This window comes from Equus asinus, chromosome X (assembly GCF_041296235.1).
Source record: "Equus asinus isolate D_3611 breed Donkey chromosome X, EquAss-T2T_v2, whole genome shotgun sequence".
Taxonomy (NCBI): Eukaryota; Metazoa; Chordata; class Mammalia; order Perissodactyla; family Equidae; genus Equus; species Equus asinus.
The window spans coordinates 135,189,039-135,210,593 of NC_091820.1; the positions used below are offsets into that span (position 1 = coordinate 135,189,039).

General features: G+C 40.2%; 1 protein-coding gene across 13 annotated transcripts in view; it reads left to right on the top strand.

The window, feature by feature from the left end:
- Positions 1-21,555, top strand: part of LOC123282422 (gamma-aminobutyric acid receptor subunit alpha-3-like) — an 86,057-nt gene that overhangs the window by 56,950 nt on the left and 7,552 nt on the right. For 7 of the 13 annotated variants that reach the window (XM_070503139.1, XM_070503140.1, XM_070503138.1 and 4 more), the window contains one exon: positions 13,242-13,642. In XM_070503139.1, coding sequence (XP_070359240.1) covers positions 13,242-13,642 — 401 coding nt within the window. Of the gene's footprint in view, positions 1-1,232; positions 1,382-3,882; positions 4,009-4,944; positions 5,098-13,241; positions 13,643-21,555 lie in introns of those variants that run through there. The other 6 variants (XM_044763253.2, XM_070503147.1, XM_070503143.1 and 3 more) reach the window with 3 other exon arrangements.

Genomic DNA, 21,555 nt, shown 5'->3' on the forward strand with positions numbered 1-21,555 from the left:
TGCTTTTCCCACATCTAACGAGATGATCAGTGATTTTTATCCTTTATTCGATTAACGTGGTTATCACATTTATCAATTTGCATATGTTGAACTATCATTGCATTCCAGGAATGATCAGGAATTCCGCCTGATCATGGGGAATGATCCTTTTATAGTGCTGCTGACTTTGGTTTCATAGTATTTGTTGATAATTTTTGCATCTATGTTCATCAGGAATATTGGCCTGTAATTTTCTTTTCTTCTAACATCCTTCTCTGGTTTCGGTATGAGGGTAATACTGGCCTTGTAAAATGAGTTTGGGGGGTTCCCTCCTCTTCAATTTTTTGGAAAAGTTTAGGAGGATTAGCATTCCTTCTTCTTTAAATGTTTGGCAGATTTCACCAATGAAGCCATTTTGTCCTGGGCTTTTCTTTGTTGGAGGTGTTTAATTACTGACTACCTCTCTGTATGCAGGAGAGGAACAGCGAGGACTGGACCACAGAGCTCAGGGAATTGGAAAAAGTTGCGTGCAGCTGATGGCAAAGCAGACAAACTGTTTATTCACTCTGGCCAACAGACGGTGGCAGCGCAGCAGCTCCCCTTGTGGCCGCTTTTATATGACTACTAGGCAAAAGTGGCATACAGCCAGCAGATGACATACAATGTTTACATTATGCAGCTTACATAAGGTGTTTCCATACATGGTTGGTGCATGTGCTGCCTGCAGTGGACATGCTGAGTCACATCTGCCTGGAAGCTGCTGCAGTCTGATTGTCTACAGTACCTCCATTTCTCTTCAATCTCCTAACATGATATTGATCTGTTCAGATTTTCTATTTTTTCATGATTCAGTTGTCCCTGTTCCACTGTTCAGCAGGGCCACAGGGGGCCTCTGCTGGTTGGGGGACTAGCAGCTTGCAGCTATTTGTCACCCCCCACCAAAACTGGCTGGCATGCTCTATTCATTGGGGCTTTTAGGTTTTGACCCACTGTGGTGGGCAGTTCTGGTAAGTCAGGGCATTGAAGCCAGTGGGTTTTGACCCCCTGTGGTCACCGTTTTGGCGGGCAAAGGACTTGGAGACCCTCTAGCGGCGCCTGCAGCCGGTTTTGACCCTTGGCGCTCACGGTTTTGGTAAGCGGGAGTGCCACAGCATTAGGGGGTGTGACCTTTTTGACTGGCCAACCGCCTTTCAGTGAGGCCTCTGCTGGAGTTCTGCTGTTGGCTGAGCTCCACTGTGGGATGGGGCCTCTGCCGGCACTCATCTGTTTGCCAGAGCTACAGATGCTCTCAGAGGTTGGGTTTCCTGTGCAGGGAAGGCCAGGCACCTGGCTGGACTCGACGATCAAGCGGGGTTGCTGGCGGGAACCTGCTGCCACCGTGAGGATCTATGCACTAGTAGCTGTAAGTTCCACCCCCTTCTTTGGTCCTAGCTCACCCCACCTGGAATAGCCCTGCCAATTCCCCCAGTGTCCCTCATGAGGCAAGACAGAATTGAGCCTCCAGGGAAATGCCCCCAATGCTGGGGAAGCTGGATATCTGCCTTAGGCTCTCCTTTTCCCACTACAGAAACCACAGACCCAGAGAAACCATCCAGGTACTGCACCCAACTGGCGAGGGGGAGGGAAGAAAGCAGCAAAGTGAAACGATTTCTCTTTCCCTTTTTAAATATGTCTTCTCTTGGTCCTTGTGTGCCAAGAGGGTGTTTCAGCCTTACGCTCTGGTTCCAGGATTTTCACAAGGGCGTTTTTGTCTGTGGATAGTTGTTACTCCGTACTTTTGAGACGGAGTACTAGAGCCAGGGACATCCTATTCTTCTTCTCTTTGCTCTTTAGAAGAGAGACAGCAAGACAGAAATTTAAGGAAAGGAGGATAGAAAAGGATAGAATTGAAGAAAATATATTCAGTTATTTAAAACAAATGGCTAATTTGATAAGCTTTTGAAAAGTCCATTTGCTTTGCCTTTCAGATCTACAGAATATAACTAATTTATGAATATTTATTATATGTTTTATATATTAAATATTTACATGATCAGATATAAGATTAATAGACAAGATGTTAGGGATATGAAACTAAGATGGGGAAGGGGGAAAATTTCCCAAGCTACTCAAAGTCCAACTCTTGTTAAAAATAAATCCTCAGGGGCCGGCCCCAGGGCTGAGTGGTTAAGTTGCGTGCTCCGCCTTTGGCGGCCCAGGGTTTCACCAGTTCAGATCCTGGGCGCGGACATGGCACCTCTGGTCAGGCCATGTTGAGGTAGCGTCCCACATGCCACAACTAAGAGGACCCACAACTAAAAATATACAACTATGTACTAGGGGGATTGGGGGTGAAAATCCGGGGGGGGGGAGGGAAAGAAGATTGGCAACAGTTGTTAGCTCAGGTACCAATAAAAAATAAATAAATAAATCCTCAATGCCTTCTTAATGGAGAGAGAGAGTGAAGGGAAGGACAGAGAGAGAAAGGAGTAGAAATGGACACAGAAAGGAGAGAGGGAGAGAGAGTAGGAGGGGGTGGGGAACAAAAACAGAAATAAAAGGGTTGAAAAAGAAGCAGAGAGAAAGAAAAGAGAGAAACTCCAAAGTTATAATAAAGAGCATATTTCATAATTTTGTATGAGACTACTTTGCTAAATTAAAAATAAGCCCCCTTCTATTTTTCATGTTCACATAAACAAGCTAGACTGTGAATACACACATAATATGGATTGTGTATTGAGCTTGGGATGACCAGATGCTGCTTTCTCGGCTTAGGTACAGGGAGTGGGTGGGGTAGGAAAGTGGGAAATTGCCTCATTTGGGAGACCTGCCAAAATGAAAGGTGGGTGGAGAGACGGGTGAAAAATAAGAAGCTCTGACAGGAAAGGTAGTAGAGCAACAAGATTGCGTGGGTCTTTGGGGACTGTTTTGGGGATTTTGGCTTTTACTCTGAGAGATGGGAAACCATTGGAGAGTCTTGAGCAAAAGAGAGACCAAATCTGACTTGTTTTAATAGGATCACTTTGGCAGCTGTGCTAAGAAGGCATTGAAGGGGATAAGTACAGAAGCAAGACTAGTTAGAAAGCTATTACAGTACTCTAGATCAGAAATGATGGTGGCTTAGATCAGAGTGGCAGCAGTGGAGGTGGGGAGAAGAGGTCCAATTATGGCTATATTTTAAAGAAAGAATTGTGAAGGTTTGCTGATTGATTGTGTGCGTGTGTGTGTGTGTGTTTGTGTATGTATGCACATAGAGGTATGCATGAGGGAGGCAGGGAGAGAGAGAAGTCAATGATGATGCTTGGATTTTGAAGAATTTGATTTTGGCCTGTGCTCCTGAGAGCTACCATTTACTGAAATGGGGAAATCTATTAGAGGAGCCAGTTTGGAGGGAGGAGGAGATGGGGAGAGTAAAAGCTAAGACTTGGACATTTTAGGTCAAGATGCCTATTAGATCCCCAAGTGTGATGTCTAATAGGTAATTGAATATATAGGTCTAGAGTAGTATAGGGAATCCTAGGTCTGCCATATCAAAATACCACAGACTAGGAAGCTTAAAACAACAGAAATTTATTATCTCCAAGTTCTGGAGGCCAGAAGTCTGAAACCAAGGTGTTGGCAGGGTTGGTTGATTCTGGAGGTTGTGAAAGAGAATCTATTGTGTGCCTCTCTCTCCTAGCTTCCCTTGGCATTTCCTGGTTTGTGGATGCATCACTCCAGTCTCTGCTTCCGTCAGCGCATAGTGTCACACATCTCCCTGTGTGTATCTATCTTCTTTTTATAAGAGCATCAGTCATAGTGGATCAGGGCTCATCCTACTCCAGTATGGCCTCATCTTAACTAATTATATCTGCAACAACTCTGTTTCTAAAGAAGGTCACATTCTGAGGCACTCAGGATTAGAACTTCACCATATCTTTCCAGGAGACACAATTCAAGGCATAACAAGTAGGAAGCCCAGGCAGAAGATATACGTTGAGGAGTTATCAGAGTCTGCACTATTCTTTAAAGACACAGGTTGGATGAGAATGCCAAAGGAGTGAGACAGAAGTGAGTACAAGCACTGAGTTCTGACATCCTTGAATGTTTAGACATTTAAAGGAGACTAGAGAGGAAATGACGTAGGAGGGAAACTGGAAGAGCAGCACAGCCTAGAAGTTCCATAAAGAGAGTCATTCCAAGAGGATGGAGTGCTTCACTGGGTAAAATGCACTGACAAATCCAGTAGGACTGATAATTAACTATTGGCTTTAACAACATGGGTAATAATTAGTACCCACCTTACAGGGTTGGTGGGAGGGTGTAAAGTTAATACTCTTAAAACCCTCAAAGTTGTTGGGCACAAAGTAAGAACTCAGTCTGTGTTGACTCTTATTTTGGAGTCGGGGGATGGAGGCCAGCACACACTCTGCTCTGTGAACTTTGGGTTCTAACCCACTAAGTCCATTCGAACAGCAGAGGACAGTGGTTAGAAAGCATCAGCTGTGGAGCCAACCCATCTGGGCTTGAATTCAGGCTCCTCTACTTACTAGCTGGGTAACCTTGTGCAGGCTGCTCAATCTCTCTTTGCCTCAGCGTTATCGACCTATAAAATGAAGATAACAATAGTCCTGACGTCATCGGGTTGTTGTAAAGATTAAACATTTTAAGAATGTTAAAGTGCTAGAAGAGTGCCTGTCACATAGCAAATCCTGTAGAAGAGATTATTTCTTATTATTATTTAAATGAGGATATTAATTTGAATGAACATATCAAAATTGCTCTGAGCAAGCTGTGTTGGTACACTGTTAGCATATATTTTCACACACACAAAAATACGCACTACAGGTACTTCATGATCATTAAAAAGATTTGGTTACATGGACTTGGGAGGTGCTGGGATGTCTTGTTTTCAATATAGAAGGAGTTTGTGAACTGAATTGGGGCCCACCTTGATTGAAGATGGTTATTTGGCTACATACTGCCTAATTTTAACTCTCTCTCCAGGAGAATATGTCGTCATGACAACCCACTTCCATCTCGAGTGAAAAATTGGCTACTTTGTAATGCAGACCTACTTGCCATGTATCATGACTGTCATTCTGTCACAAGTGTCTTTCTGGCTCAACAGAGAGTCTGTCCCTGCCCGCACGGTCTTTGGTGAGTGTTGTTTTATGGAGAATGGTGGGGAAAACATTTGCGAAGTCTTATGATGGGCAGTCAGTCGAGGCGGGTAGAAGAACCATTATTGGAGATAGTGGCAATGCCTGAGCCCAGCATTAGTGACTGGGTCATCGGATCCTGGTGTTTCAGAGAAGTGAATTCTTAAAAGGAAGTGGGGAAAAGAAGAGGGTTGGAACAGTAAGGTGACTGAGATGCTTCCTGTCTCAGTCAGGCTTGCTCCAGGAGCTGGGGAGGAAGTGAGTCTTCAGTGAAAAAGAGAGGGAATTAGTGGGCAGAGCTGGAGAAGTGAAGGGTGAGAAACTAAGGTGACGACAGAGAAGTGGATTGGGGCTTTTTTACAACCCATTTTTTTGTCTGAGCATCTGACTTTGCTGCTTCTCCTCTAGCCTTTTTGGAAGTATGAATTATCTGACATTCAGTAAAAGCTACACAAAGTTCAAAGGGTTTTTCAATGATCAGAAATTTTCCTCAATACGAATTTACTGATCTCTAGGAAGGGATTTGCATATCATTAGCACTTTTCCCTGGGAGACTTAAAGCATATAAAACATTTTCTGCCTGTTTTTCCCACTGTAAGACTTTTTAGGAGATAAATATTAATTAACTTAAACTGCCTCCATGGCAGTGGTGGCTGTGAGGCATATGCTGAGTACCCACATAGAAGGCCAATGATTCTTTCAAATATCCTGAAGCTACACTGTGTAGTTAAATAGTAAATGATGTTTCAGAAAGAAGCAGCCTTTTAGATCAAGTGGAGGAGGAGACAGCAGTGGTGAAAGAGAAAGAGTAATCTGTAAAGTAGAAACAAAGCTAAAACTAGAAGGGTGTAATATCATGGAAGTCAAGAGAGGAGAGTGTTTCAAGAAGCAGAGGGTAATCCTCTGGAGTGAGTTCTGCTGTGTGCCTAGGTAAGAGGCAGACAGAAACTGTCTGTTGGTTATGGTGATATGCTTGGTTGTTAGTGATCTTGAAAAGAACAGCTCTAGTGAACTGCAAGGAGCAGAGACTATAAGAGTAAGTTAAAGATACCCATTTTGGGAAATGCAATAAACTAGATACCCTGAAAAATTCTTCCTCTACAGAATCCTAGAACAGCTACATAAAACATAGAAAACATTCTGTTTTAATATCTGAACTTATAAAAACTTAAAGGAAATACTCAGGGGCCCAAATGGAAGAAGGAACTGAAAGCTGGAGTGTTAATCACGTGAGCTGACACTGTCATAGCGGAAGATGGGTGGATGGACTCCTAGTCTGGGTAAATGCGAGTGAGTTTTCAGGTTACGCAGAAAGGCTTTGAGCCTGAGTAAAGTTAAGGGGTGGAACTAGGATTGTGCGAGGCTGAATACTGGCCCCCAAAGACATCCGTGTCCTAATCCCTGGAACCTGAGAGTGTTACCTTATATGCCAAAAGGGACTCTGCAGATGTGAACTAAGTTAAGGATCTTGGGATGGGGAGATTATCCTGGATCATCTGGATGGGCTCTAAATGAAATCACAAGTGTCCTGATAAGAGTGAGCGAGAGGGAGATTTGCCTACAGAGCAGAAGGCAGTGTGATGAAAAAAGCAGGAGAGATTTGAAGATGCTATGCTGTTGGTTCTGAAAGAGGAGGAAGAGGCCCCCAAGCCAAGGAATACAGCTCTAGAAGCTGGGAAAGGCCATGGGTTCTCTCTCTAGAGCCTCCAGAGGGAGTGAAGCCCTACTGACACCTCGACTTTAGCCCCATAAAACTGACATCAGAGATTCTGGCCTCCAGAACTGTAAGAGAATGTATTTGTGTTGTTTTAAGCCACTAAATTTGTGGCCATAGGAAACTAATATAAGCATTCATCCCATAAATCCAATACCATCGAAGGGTTATGCCCTCAATGCAAAAGAGCACTAGAAAAATACAGGAATCGGTGCAGGGAGACAACAAGGAAGCATATTGTTTTGGCCTGAGCTTTGTGTAAAATATAGGATTCCTTAAGAACTTATTTTTAATTCAAACTTGGCCTCATGTGAGTTTAGAGTTCATATTTACACTAACTGCATTGATGTGAGAACCTCCAAGATGAAATATTAATTTAAAAAGTGATTGCAAAATTTTTGTGTGACCCAACAGCCAAGAATAGCCAATATCCTCCTAAAGAACAAAATGGAGAGACTAGCCTTGTAAGATGTCAAAAATGGTTAAAAAGCTATAGTAAAGACGTGTGTTATTGGCACAAGGAGAAGAAAAATAAATAAATGAAACACTATAGAGAGAGTAAAAATAGACCCACATATATAAAAACTTGATTTATGACAGAGATGGCATTGAAGAGAATTAATTTGAGGTTAATCATGGTCTTAAATATAAAAGCTAAAAATGTAATGCTCTTAGAACTAAATATAAGACAATATCTTTGCAAATTTGGAAGGAAGAAATTCCTTAGTGCACAGAAAAAGTAATAACAGTGAAGAAAAAAGAATAAATTGGACCTCATCAAAATTGAAAATTTCCACTCATCAGAGGATAGCATTAAGAAAATGAAAAGGCAAGCCATAGACTGAGAGAATATATTTTATAAATGTACAGATCTGATAAAACATATATTCCAAAAATATAAAGAATCCAATTTAAAAAACTGAAAAAAACATGAGCATTTTACCAAGAATATATATAAATGCCCATAAGCTCATGGAAAGACATTTAACATCATTTTATATCAGGGAAATGCAAATTAGAACCACACAGAGACATTACTTTATAAACACCAGAATGGCTAAAATTAAAAAGACTGGCAATTCCAAATATTTGTGAGGTTGAGGAGCAATTGGCGCTCTCATACTCTGCTGGTGAGGATGTAAAATGGTACAACCACTTGGGAAAACAGTTTGGCTACTTCTTATAAAGTTTAAAATACATTTACCCTAAAATCTAGGTATTTTACTCCTAGGTATATACCCAAGTGAAATGAAAATATATATCCATAAAAGGCTTATACAAGAATGTTCATAACAGCTTTATTCATGAAAGCCCCAAACTGGAAAACATCCAGTGTCCATCAACAAGTGAAGGGGTGAATACACTGCTGCATATGCGTACAGTGGATTAACAATATTGATTCACATAACGATTTGGATGAATCTCGAAAATTGTGTCGAGCTAAGAAGCCAGACACAAAATAGTACATAATATTTGATTTTATTTATATAAAATTCCAAAACAGGCAAAACTAAGCTATGGTGTTAGAGATCAAAGCAGTACTTTCTTCTGGGGGTGGTGGACTGACTGAAAAATCAAACTTTCGAATCACTATGATGAATATGTTTAAGTAGTTGAAAGAAACATAAGAATTCCATCATATGACCAGTGTGTGGGGAGAGAGAGACAGACAGAGCATGCATGAAAGAGCAAGCACATTGGAAATTCTAAAATTGGAATACATAGATAAAAACTCACTGGTATAGATACAGTTGAAGGGAGAAGGGAAAATTCATGAACTGGAAGAAAATATCTAGAATGAGGCCCAGAAAGACAAAAATGTATAAAATGCATTAAGAGAGAGAAACAACATACGATTTATTGGGAAGGTCTAACAGAGGGAATTGGAATCCTAGAAGGAGGGGAGGGAGAGAATGGTCCAGAAGAAATTTTTGAAGAGATAATGGCTGAACACTGTCCAAACCTGATGAAGGACAAATAGGCACGATTACAAGAAGGCCTATGAACTCAAGGAGGATAAATTAAAAGACATACAAACAGAGACACATTAGAGTGAGACTTTTGAAAACAAAAAACAAAGAGAAAAATCTTAAAAGTGGCCTGGAAAAAAAGTACCTTGCCTTTAAAGCCATAATAAATAGATTATCAGTTGACTTCAACAGAAACAATAAAGACATTTTCAGACAAAAAAAAAACCCACTAAAAATTCATTATCGTCAAACTCTCACCAAATGGAGTTCTTCAAGCCAAAGAAAATTTGTCCCAGAACTGTTTAAGATGCATTTGAAAAGAGTGGGAATAATAAGTATCAATGAATGACTATTGAATGTATAAAAAAATAACAGTGGCTTATTGGGTGTACAATATATTTAGAATAAAAGACTAGACCGTAATGTAATGTATATAAGTTGAGATGGGGGTAGATGGTTTCATTGTCAGGGAAACGTGTAAAAATGTCAATATTTAATTTTCATAAGTCAAAGATGCATGCTGACTGAAACTCTCATACATCTGATGGGAATGTTAAATGGAACAACCACTTTACACAACCACTTGGCAGTCTCATGTAAAGTTAAACACGTGCTTGCCATATAATCATGCAGTTCCATCCCTAGGTATTTACCAAGAGAAATGAAAGCGTATTCCAACACACAGACTTGTGTGTAAATCTTCCTAGCAGCTTTATTCATAATAGTTGAACATTGGAAGCAGTCCAGATGTCCATTAGTAGGGGAATGGATAAACAAATTATGTTCTATCAATACAATGGAACACTACCCTGAAATTAACAGGAATGAACTAAAGATAGATGCAGCAACGTGAAGGAACCTAAAGAATACTATGCTGAGTGAAGGCAGTTAGACACAAAATGAGTACATACTGTATGATATTTATATGCAACTCTAGGTGGAAAAATCTAATCCAGACTGAAAGAACGCAGAGCAGTGCTTACCTGGGGCCAAAGAGGGGATGAAGTGGCTACAAAGGAACCTTTGGGGTGATAAACGTATTCTGTAGATCATACCTATGAGAAAGGGCGCAGAGGGGTATTACCAGATGGTAGAAATCTCACAGGAGCACAGGTTACCACAAGACTATGATAGTGTAATGGTCTAAGGAGTACTAAAGATCAAGGAGAATGTGGACTCCTACCTCTTGAGCTCTTGATTCTGAATGATAAACCACCTCTTGAGAACCGAAACAGTATACTCAATAGGAGAGTCAGGTTTCAGTTCGGACCAAAAGAGGAAAGTGCATTCAGAGAAGAGGTGGAGAATATAGGTGGTCCTAGAGCAGCAGAGTTGGAAAGTTAGAAGAGTTTTGGAGAAAGGGGATGTTAAGAAGGAATGAGGGACTGGGTCATATTCAGTAACGTACTTTGTGAAACAGGATTCAAGCTGACTGACAATGCATTAACAAAAAGCCTTGCCCTTGTGGTGGTGTCTCAGCTCAACAGGTATATGAAGGATGATTAATTCTGATTGTCTCCTGGGGAGAGTGAGTGCTCATTTTGAATGCTGTGGTCTGAAATGTTTTAATTTTTGTATCCCTAGGACCTAACTCTATAAGGTACAGAATAGACAGTTGTTAATGTTGGAGAAAAGAAGAGAACAAGACCTATATTATCGATAATAATAACAATATTGTTACTGCAAGAAAAGAATATTATTCACTCTGATGGGAGCAAATGTGGTGCAATGCCATGGGCTATAGGCTGAGCAGAGCAGTTCCACTCATCACACAGGCACTAGGGGCCTACTCTGCCAGGTATTGTGTTTGCATTTGAGCAGATAGAGACGAATTACCCATGGTCCCTGCTCTCAAGCAACTCCTGGTTTAATGGGGCAGACATGTATAGTCAAAGAAGTATACTTTTAAGACTTTTAGAAGTGCTTAAAGGAAGTGAAGCAGGGCATTCACAAAAAACTTTCTAGAAGAGTCTTGAAAGAGAAGCACTGGATGGCAGGCCTGGATCTCTTTTAAAATGCCAAACCTCTTTGTCCATCCATGAAGTGTACCAAATGCTTGATTGAGGGTCTTACCAGCTCTGACTAGCTAAGAGCTTTTCACAACATGACAGTGCTAATTAAGCCCTAGAGGCTAGAGCTCTAAAAATCTCTACTGAGCTATGGCACAGAAACACTTGTGTTGCAGTGCAGTCCTCTCCGTCCATGCACTGGCACACTGCTGTGAATGTGCCAGGGTGGACGACTGCATTTGCTGATAACCGTAAATGACGTAACTTGTTTCTCCCATGAATTACTCCTTGCTCGGTGTGGGCAGAGGGTTACTGAGCCTGGGGTCCATTCTCAGAGCTTAGCAGGCTACAAATTCAGACAGTTTGTTCATAGGTACTAGCTATGTGGCTGATTCCTGACAGAGCTTAAAATGTGTTTTTGCTAATTAGCCTTGACGACTCTCTGCCTAAGTTTGTGCAAAGGTACTCCTTTAAGGGTCTCTCTGTTGAAACTGTACTAAGTCTTTTCCAGTCTGGGTTTTCATTTATATAGCAAGTATGTAAGTAAGGTACTCAAGAAAGCAAGATATGATGAAGCTCCAGAGACTGCACCACACATGCTGACTCTCTGGGTAGAGTTAATAGTTAATAGGCTTTATCTGCTTGCTCTTCTATGTAACGTCTCCCACCCCATTAAGACTTCCTTCCTGGGGCCGGCCCGGTGGCACAGTGGTTAAGTGTGCACATTCCGCTTTGGCGGCCTGGGGTTCGCCGGTTCGAATCCCGGGTGCGGACATGGCACCACTTGGCACGCCATGCTGTGGTAGGCTTCCCACATATAAAGTAGAGGAAGGTGGGCATGGATGTTAACTCAGGGCCAGTCTTCCTCAGCAAAAAGAGGAGGATTGGCAGCAGTTAGCTCAGGGCTAATCTTCCTCAAAAACAAAAAAAAGACTTCCTTTCATGCCCTGCTTGACCCAGCTCATAAGGCTCACATTCCCCATCCTCTTGAGCATGCCAACGCTCAGAAAGAGGTTCTGACTATTCCTCCTTCCTCAAGTCTGGATGACTGTGGGTACAGCAACTGCCTCATCAAAACTCTGAGGAATAGAGACTGCATGGAATATTCGTGGCTGGGGAGAATGAAGGCACAGAGAGACTAAGGAAATTGCCCAAGATACAAAGCAAGTAAGTGGGAGAACTCAGGCCTTCTAACTTCTATGGAAGTATTCAGGACTAGAGTATTATTGCTAACAGTTAGACAATTATTATAATACAGTTTAAAATGTGATTATAATTAATTATATAATTATGACAATACTATTGCTATAATAACAGTAAAAATAAGAGTAATGTTAATTATAGAAGCTACTATTTATTGAGTGATTACTCCCAGATGGTGTGCTATGGGCTTTATACACATCATCTCGTGGGCTCCCCCAACAAATCTCTGAGTCTGGTATCAACACACACATTTTACACGTGATAAAGCTGAGACTTACTGGGGGTAAAGCACCATGTTCAGGGTCATGTTACTAGTAAGCGGGATTGCCGGAATTGCAGTCTATTTCAGTCTGACTCTACAGCTCATATTGTTAACCACAACACTGTATAGCTCATATGTGTATCTAGAATATGAAAAGATTACAAAAAAATTTTAATAGAATTTAAAGGTGAATAAAGGAAAGTCTTAAATTTAGGTTAATAACACTACCAAGAAAAAGAATCAATTGATCGAAAAGCAAGCTCTTGTTTGGCAAAAACTCACAAGAACTAGATACTGGAACAGCTTTGGTTGTCCACAAAGCTCAATAGGACCTAGAGTGTGATGCAGATAAGAACCATTTTCTACAATAGTTTGTTGTATTTTTAGGAGAACATTGTCCACAATAAGGGAAGTGAAAATCCTACTGAGCTCAGACTATGTCCTGAGTCTTGGGCTCAGTTCTGGGCTGTTCAGAAAAGAACCAACTACCACACTGGGAAAGGAGGAGAAACAAGAGACGGGACTGACCATGTTCATTCTGGAGATGAACAGATTCATGAGGAACCATGGCCATCCTCTCCAACTCTCTGAAGGCCTATCCTGGAGAGGGGGGAGCAGGTTTTTTTTTTTTTTCCTGCGTTGCCAGAGACAGAACTCTGAGATCAGTCAATGGGCTAAGAGGTACAGGAAAGCGGGTTTCAGCTCATAAGGTAGGTATTTCTAATTAAAAAGCTCTCTTACAATGAAATGGGTTACCTACTCGTCAGTGAAAATGTTTAAGCAGAGGCTAGAGGACAACTTTTAGAAGTGCTATACTGGAGATTCCTATTCCTGGCGTGGTTACTAGGTAGAACTTTGACATTCTCTGTTTTTTCCTTTAAAGGGGCCCTTTTGAGTGGGGTATCTGGTAGGAAGTTGACGAGCTCATCAAATATGCTCTAAATGTCTTCCAGTGGAACTGGTTCTCATCTTTCCTCTCCCCAGGTGTCACCACAGTTCTTACCATGACCACCTTGAGTATCAGTGCCAGAAACTCCTTACCTAAAGTGGCATACGCGACGGCCATGGATTGGTTCATAGGCATCTGTTACACCTTTGTATTTTCTGTGCTGATCATATTTGCCACTGTCAATTACATCACCAAGCGGAGCTGGGCTTGGGAAGGCAAGAAGGTGCCAGAGACCCTGGAGAGAAAGGGGAGATACAGCAAGCGTGGGGGCTGGGAAGCACTCCCTGAGAGAACTGTATTGGAACCAGGAGTGGGCAGCCTGCAGCCTATGGGAACTGGCCAGGGCTGTGAACTATTCACTGGGGTCATCAGTCTAATTCTCAACTGGAGTGCTTCTTGGCAATGTGGAGTGTTTGCTGGGAGAAAAAAGAAGAGGGTAGGTATCATGGAGAGTTGGTGTCTTATCGTGAGGGAACAAACCTAAGTGTGATACTGCTAGTCTCGAGGGGAAACCACTATACTGACAAAGTCACCCGGAAGAGTGGACTCTATCTTCAACCTGGAGAACAATCTTTAGGGCCACCTCTGCCCCTCACTTTCCAGTATGTTCCCATCTATAGTCAACCTAAAGTGATTGCCGTTCCTTCTGTGTCTTTGCTTAATTTTTACTCTCTACCTGGAATGTTCTTTTCTTTTTTCTCTGCATAGTGAAGACCCACTCATTCTTCAAGACACAGATGAAATGCTATTTTCTTCACAGAGCCTTTCCAAAATCATCCAGGTAGCTTTAGCTTTTCTTGGGGCAGGGGTGCTCCTGATATTAAAAGCATTTCTTTGTATTAGAGTTATTTGCCTGCCTCCTCGCTAGACTGAACTTCTTGAGGGCAGGGGTTTGCCTGCATGATCTTTCTGACTAGCCAGCATCCTTGCATAGCATCTGACTCATAGTGAAAGCTAAATAGATGTTAGTTGAATTGGTGGATGGATGGGAAGGAAGAAAACAGAGAGAAAAAAACAGTAAACCAACTGGAATTGGTAGGAATAAAACATGAATACAGTGAAATCAAGATTGTTACGCTTGGCTGCTTTAAAAGACTTCAGATCTCTAGATCTAGATGAAGACTATCCAAAGATGCTAAAAAGAACTGGCAGAAGTGGTCCCAGAACCATTCCAATACTCTTTGAAGAATCATGGAGAAGAGAAAAGATAATGAAGATTTTTCGAACGGGAGGAAAAGATATATTCCATAGAATACTGACTGGTGAGTTGGCAAAATTTTGGAATAGTTTTTAACTATTTATTTAGATAGAATTTATTAACTCCTTGCTATAAATTATGAAGAAATAAGTGTATTTCTACATCCTCCATCTACTCTACCATAGGAATTTTTGGTTGGTTTTATTATTATACTTAGTCTAGTTGTTATCTTTGGATCCTTAAAACATATTTACCCTTCCAGTACTTGATTTATCAGCTATGAACAGGGTCTGCTGACCCCTCACCCATTACAAGATAGCAGGAAATTAGTATACTTATCCTACCTCTCACCTGCTCTATCAGTCTCTGTTGTCTCCCAACTTTTTTTAATACCACTATTTCTGCATTGTCAAGTTCTATAGCATTTATATGCTTTTACGCAGCCATAATTCCTATAGTTGATTAGTCATAGTTCTACATTTAAATTCACTCTCTTCTCAAAATAATCCTTTTATCCATTTTTCCATTCATTGTTTAGTTCCCTCAAGGCTATCCTCTAGAAGTTTCTTTAAGAAGGTCTCATAGGAACCATATTTCCTACTCTCTTGCATGTGTAAAATTATCTGTCAATTGTGTTTATACTTGAATTATACTTGGGCCATTGTACAATTTGTGGGTCACATTCTCTTTCTCTAATGTCCATGTAGACATGGATTGTTATACTCAATTCTAGCAATGCGTGTTGTGATGAAGAAGTTTAAAACCAGCCTGAGAATCTCTCACATAATAGGTGACGATTTTATGGCCTAGAAGCCCATATGCATGTGTCTTTTATTTACAAACTGCAGTTACTTTACAAAGATATATCTTGATCTCTTTGTCTGAATGTTTTCTTGGACAGCATGCTGCCCTTTAAGCCTGTAGACTCACAGCTGTCTTTGTTTCAGGAAAGCTTTCCTGAAATACCTTGTTCTGCTCTCTTCCTGGAAGCACAGATTATACACATCATAGAGCTTTCTTTGTCTTCCATATCTACCATTTTTCTCTAATAAGTTTTAACTCTGTTATTTTCCATTTCATTTTTCTCAAGCCTGTCTTCCATGTCTCTGACCTTTTTCACCAGTGTCTTTTTGCCTTCATTTCTGGAGTAGTAGTATTTGTCCTTACGTTAATTTTATGATGTCTGATGACTTATTTTTCATGTGTTCTATGTTTATTTTGTGTGCTGTTCCACAATCCTTTTTGGTTATTTTTCCTCCTTTTTGCAACATGTTTTGCATCAGTACCACATTAGCTTGTTTTCAATTATTCCTTGAAGTTGCATTAGAGGAGTTCTTTACTAGCTCTGCTCTGTGTGAAAGTATCATTTTCGGGAGGAGCTGAGAGAGTGAGTAGGATAGTGGTGAGTAGTTGGGAGTGAGTAGTTTGAGCATCATCTGTTGTCTATATAAACTCTTATGAGTACTCCTCCTCGTAGTTGTGATTCTGCTTCTCACTAGCAAGAAGTTTCCCTTGTTCACAGGAAAGCCCTCTATATATAGTTGTGTGTTTGTTTGTGTGTGTGTGTGTGTTTAGCATTATATCCTTTAATTTCTCCAGTCTCTACTTCCTCTGCCACTATGTGATGGTCAAGCAGTGTTCCAGGATGTTCTCACTACCAGCCTGAAAACTGATTTTGTTTCAAGACAGGGGTCCTTTGTTTTTCCTCACTCAGGTCATGCCACCCACCTTTTAGGCCTCTATTCTTGGCCTGAAATCCAGAACAACAGGCATCTTTGGTCCATTCTTTACCCTGATCTAATTTTTACTGCATTTGGGAGCCCCTACTTTTGGGGATCAGGGCTAAAAATGCTTTCAGGTTTAATCAAAGATGGAGTTTTTGTTTCTCTCTCTCATTTTCCTTATAGTTTTTGGTTGGTTCCGGAGAGGAGAAGGAAGCAAAGATGTCTTCACTCTGACATATTAAACTGAAAGCTCCCTAGAATACATTATTAAACAGATGTTTTAAGAGCAGTTAGCACTAATCACTGATATCCAGCCTGAGTTCACTAAGAAGAAATTATGCCAAACTAACCTTAAGAAATTTTATGAAAAGTTCATTAGACTGGTAGACCAGGAAATATCATAGACTTTAATAAGACATCTGACTAACTTGTTTTATTATGCCTTCATGAAAAAGAAACAGTAGTTGAAAAATAGTACAATTAGGCTGATGTCACTGGTTGACCAATTGAACTCAAATAAAATTGACTGATGGATGGACAACAACCTGAATGTCCCAGTGATAGTCCACAGGGCTTTGTCATTGACCCTTCCCTCTTAAATGTCATCAGTGACTCAAATGAAGACATAGAAAGTAGGAGATTCCAATTTTTAAGCTGCCATTAATGAATGTTGGTTGGAGAAGAGTATCTTCTGAATTATGAATCAAGAAGAATTTCTAAAGTTTGAGAGAACAGGCTAAAATCAAAACATTAACATTTGCTAACTCAAATTCTTACACATAGGTAGAAAAAAATAGTTCTGTGATAGACAAGCTAACAACAATTGCACATTATAAATAAGATGCTGGGATATAGGGAAAAAGCAAATTTAATGTAAGTCTTCCATGTGGTATAACTCTCAAAAAGGCAGATTTAATTTGAGCCTGAGTTAACAGTTACCTAGAACAAGTGAGATGATAAGCCCTTTTACTCTGTACTGGTTGAGCCATGTTTAAAAGTACATTGTTCCAGTTTGGTTACTGCAACGGAGGAGGGACAGATGCCTCAAGGGGATGGTGATTGCTAATTTCAGATATCTGAAAGGCTGTCACGGATGTCTTGCTGGGAAGAGGTGTGGGGGCAGTTTGATGTCAGCGAGAGAACTAGAATAGATTGTTAAGAGACTGTAGATGTAGATATCAAAAGTGACAACCATTTCCCCAATTCCAAGGAGCACTGAAAATGAAAAAAGAGAACAAAAAGAATTGTCTAAAACTCTCTGCAAAGATGGTCATCTCAGTCTTCTTCCTTAGTTCCTCTCCATGGTAAATCCATTTAAGTTACCCAAAAGAAGTCAATTATGAGATTTGAAAAAAACAACAACTATGGAATGAATAAAAATAGGTCTCTAATGTGAGGGTGCTATACTTTGTCCACGCTGCTACAATGTGCAGGGATGAACAGTGAGAACCACTGACCCACAGGAAAAAAGGCTGAAGTGCACTGAGAGTAAAACTATTGGGACTTACATCGTAACTTAGTTTCTGTTTTCCTCCTTTAGAGAGACATGTTAAGCCTTATTTGCATCATAAAGCTAGAATGGGTGAGCATGAATCTGTTTAAAAATAATATAAATGATTTAAAAATCTATTTCTGATCTGGACTTTGATTAAGGATTACATAAAATGTAAGGAGAAAGATTCCAAAAGAAAGAAAAAGGAGGAATAGGTGAAAACAAAATCTAATTTTCAAATGAAGACAAATGACTAGCTTATAATAGCACTCTAAAACATAGCTGAACTGCAGGCTTTAAGGATCAGCTGCATGTATTTGCACATCCTACTAAATGAGAGTCAAGAAATAAAATACAAACTCACAAGCATCAGGAGAACTGGAGAAGGGATTTCAGTCAGACAAGAGATTTTAATGCATTGTTTTAGAAGAATGAACTTGGAAAGAAAGAACCCATTTATTAAGCTGAAGTAAGACTGAATCTCCGAGAAACTCGGTGTTTGAGGTGATTGATACAGCAGAGAATAAAGCACAGGGGTGCAACTAGAGAGACTGTTAAAAGTGTGTGTACAGAATAGTCAAGACCCCAGAGCCTGCCCAACATGTGAAATGTCTGCAGCCAGATGTATACTTTGCAGAAAGACAGCAGAAGTCTCTCTTCTAAAGAAGCTGAATGTCTCCCGAGAAAAGACCTTTACATAGTGACATTTTGGACTACCCCATAAAATGATCTGCTTCCAACTGATCTTCTTAAATCATAGTCTGCAATCAATAAGCCAGCTCAAGTACACTGAGCATACACACATTTTTATGTTGCCAAATAATATTGAGATACCAAGGATTACCAAAGGAAAGTTTGCAATCTGAAAGAGAAAAACAAAGGTTAAAAGAAAAAAGCTCATCTTGGAGGGAACAAAGATAAATTTTCTTTAATTCCCTAAATTTAAGAAAAATAAAACTAACTTTTATATTTGTAAATATATCATATCCGTAAAACAAGAATACGATGCTAATACAAAAGGAAATCAGAGAATAAGGAAGAGCTCTTAAAATTAAAAAGAATTACCAAAATAAAAATTTCAATAGAGATGGAAAAATAAACTGAAGTTGGGGCCGGCTCCATGGCCGAGTGGTAAATTTCGCGTGCTGTGCTTCTGCTGCCCAGGGTTTCGCAGGTTTGGATCCTGGGTGTGAACATGGCAAAGCTCATCAGGCCATGCTGAGGTGGTGTCACACGTGGCACAACCAGAGGGACTCACAACTAGAATATACAACTATGTACTGGGGGGGGGGGTTGGGGAGAGGAAAAAGGAAAAGAAAAGAAGACTGGCAACAGTTGTTAGCTCAGGCGCCAATCTTTAAAAAAAAAAATAAACTCAGGGAAATCTCCCCACAAGTAAAGCAAAAAGAAAAAAATAAGCGGAGAAAGTTAAAGAAAATATAAGAGACTTAGGAATGAATCCAGGAAGTCCATCCAACTCAGAAGCTGCAGAATGAGTGAGAAGAGAAAAATGAATGAAGGGAATTAACAAAGCACTAATAGGAGACATTTTTACAAACGGAAAGACATAAGCCTCCAGGTTGAAAGCGTCCTCATAGGCCCACGTGAAGGCACATCATCATGAAACTTCAGAAAACCAGGGATAAAGCGATAGTCTAAAAAGCTTCTAGAAAGAAAATAAATGTTATCTACAAAGAATTGATTGGCCAAATGGCATCACACTTCTCAACTACGTTGGATGCCGGAAGACAGTGGAGCAGTAAATCTCATAAATCTGAGGGACAAATGATTTTCAACCTAGAATCCTATGCCCTGCCAAAGTATCAACTAAGTAGAGATGTACAGTTGTCATTTTCAGACCTACAAGAACTCAGAAATGTCACTCCCCACGCACTCCACCTTAGGAAGATACTAGAGGATATGTTCTATTAAAACAAGAGAGGAGAACATAAAAGAAAACGACGCTGGATCCAGAAAAGAGGGCATCCAACAGAGAAGATAAGTGAAGAGAAGTCCTAAGATGAAACCTATGCAGCAAGCAAGCCTGGGGAGGAAGCAGTCCAATTTGGAGCAGGAGGCTAGAGGTCTTTATATGGTTCTTTATAATGATGTTACCACTGATATCGATTGAACTAAAAATATTGCTGTAATTGTATTAGAGGATGGAGGAGGGGTTGCATAAGTGAGGTAAATCATTATCATGAAAAGATGGTAAGTTATGTGTAAAACCGGTGGCAGTATAAGCATATCATTTAGAAATAACCCTTAGAAGTATCAGCTAAGAGAATTAAAAACAATTATGAGTTGCTGGACAAGATTGGGGGTGCATCGGGGTAAGGGTTCCCTGGTTTTCATTATAAGCCTTTAAGTTCTATTTTTTTAAAAGTATGTGCATTATTACTTTGATTAATTTTTTGAAAATTAGAAATAATAAAAGCAAATTAAAATGAAATAAACCTCTACATTTAAAAAGAAGATAATCATTATTCTCAGAACTGCTTTTAAAATATTCATAAATGCTTTTTTTATTGAGTTCATAATAGTTTACATCATTGTGAGATTTCCGTTGTACATTATTTCTCGTCTGTCACTACGTAAGTCCTCCCCTTCACCCCTGTGCCCACCCCCCACCCCCCTTCCCCTGGTAACCACTGAACTGTTTTCTTTGTCCATGTGTTTGTTTATATTCCACGTGTGAGTGAAATCATATGGTGTTTGTCTTTTGAATATTCATAAAGTCTTATCTAAATTTTGAAAACAGTAATTCTTAGGCTCATTTCCAAATAATATTTGAATGCTCTAGAATAATATCTTATTTTACATTAGAGAAACTTCCACACACTTCCATACTCAACTTCCATCCTCATCTTGGAAAAGTTTAGTTACTTATCATTAATGGCCTTTAAATCTATTAGGCATTCCTATAAACACAGCCACAAATCGAGTCACCCCTTAGTATTTTCTCTGTGGGGTGGCTAATACTCACCATGGGTTAAGTTGTATTCATAAACTAGTGGTCTTCTCACCCTGTTCTACAGTAGGCATAAATGTCCTGACAACAACTGTACTCTGTTACTGGTAAATCGATTGAAACAAAAACAAACAGCAATCATTTCTGGAATATCTGTGGGATGCAGAGCTAAACATTACATGACCCCAGTACTCAGGAGCTGACAGCCTAGGGAGGAAAGTAATGTATATATACACATAGACAGAGCCCAGAAACAGGACCAAGTGCCATAGGAGAGAGAAAACCAAAGTGTCCCCTCTCCATTTTTTTCTTTTCACCTTAACTTGGCTGTTTCCGGAGGAAACTACTTCCTCAGTTGCCATTGCAATAGGAAGCCATGCTTCTATCCCTTCCTTGCTGCTTCCAGGTCGTTACCTCCTCCTTTACTTCATGCAGACTGCCTTGCGCTTTGATGCTCCTCTCATCTGGCTGTCTCACTCTCTATTTTCCTTCATCTTACCAACGTTATTGACTCCAACATGCTCATTTCATATGTAGGATTTTTACAGGTAGTTTACGTTTTTTGCAACAACTGCAAGTTCTGTCTTTGTTTTCCACTTGGATGACCCATCTGATATCATAAACTAGAACTGAGCCTGTGGCCAGTACTATCAGCGGAGCTCTGGGTCATCTCACCTGCTGGGTACCGCTACTGTGTCCACCACTAGGTGAGGGCTTTGGAAATGGACCAATCTAATTGCCTGTATACTTGCTCTAGTGGTTTTGTTTCTTTGTTTTTGTCAAGAAGACTGTAAGAGTTAAATCTGCTAATCCTATTAGTATGTTTGGACCTGTCACCTGATATCAGAAAGCTCATAATAAACTTTGTTGTGGACGTGCGAGGTCATATGTTCTACAGGATCCACCTCCTTGTCATCTCTGATCAATGCACAAATTATACTTTCCTCTGTGGTTATTTATCCTC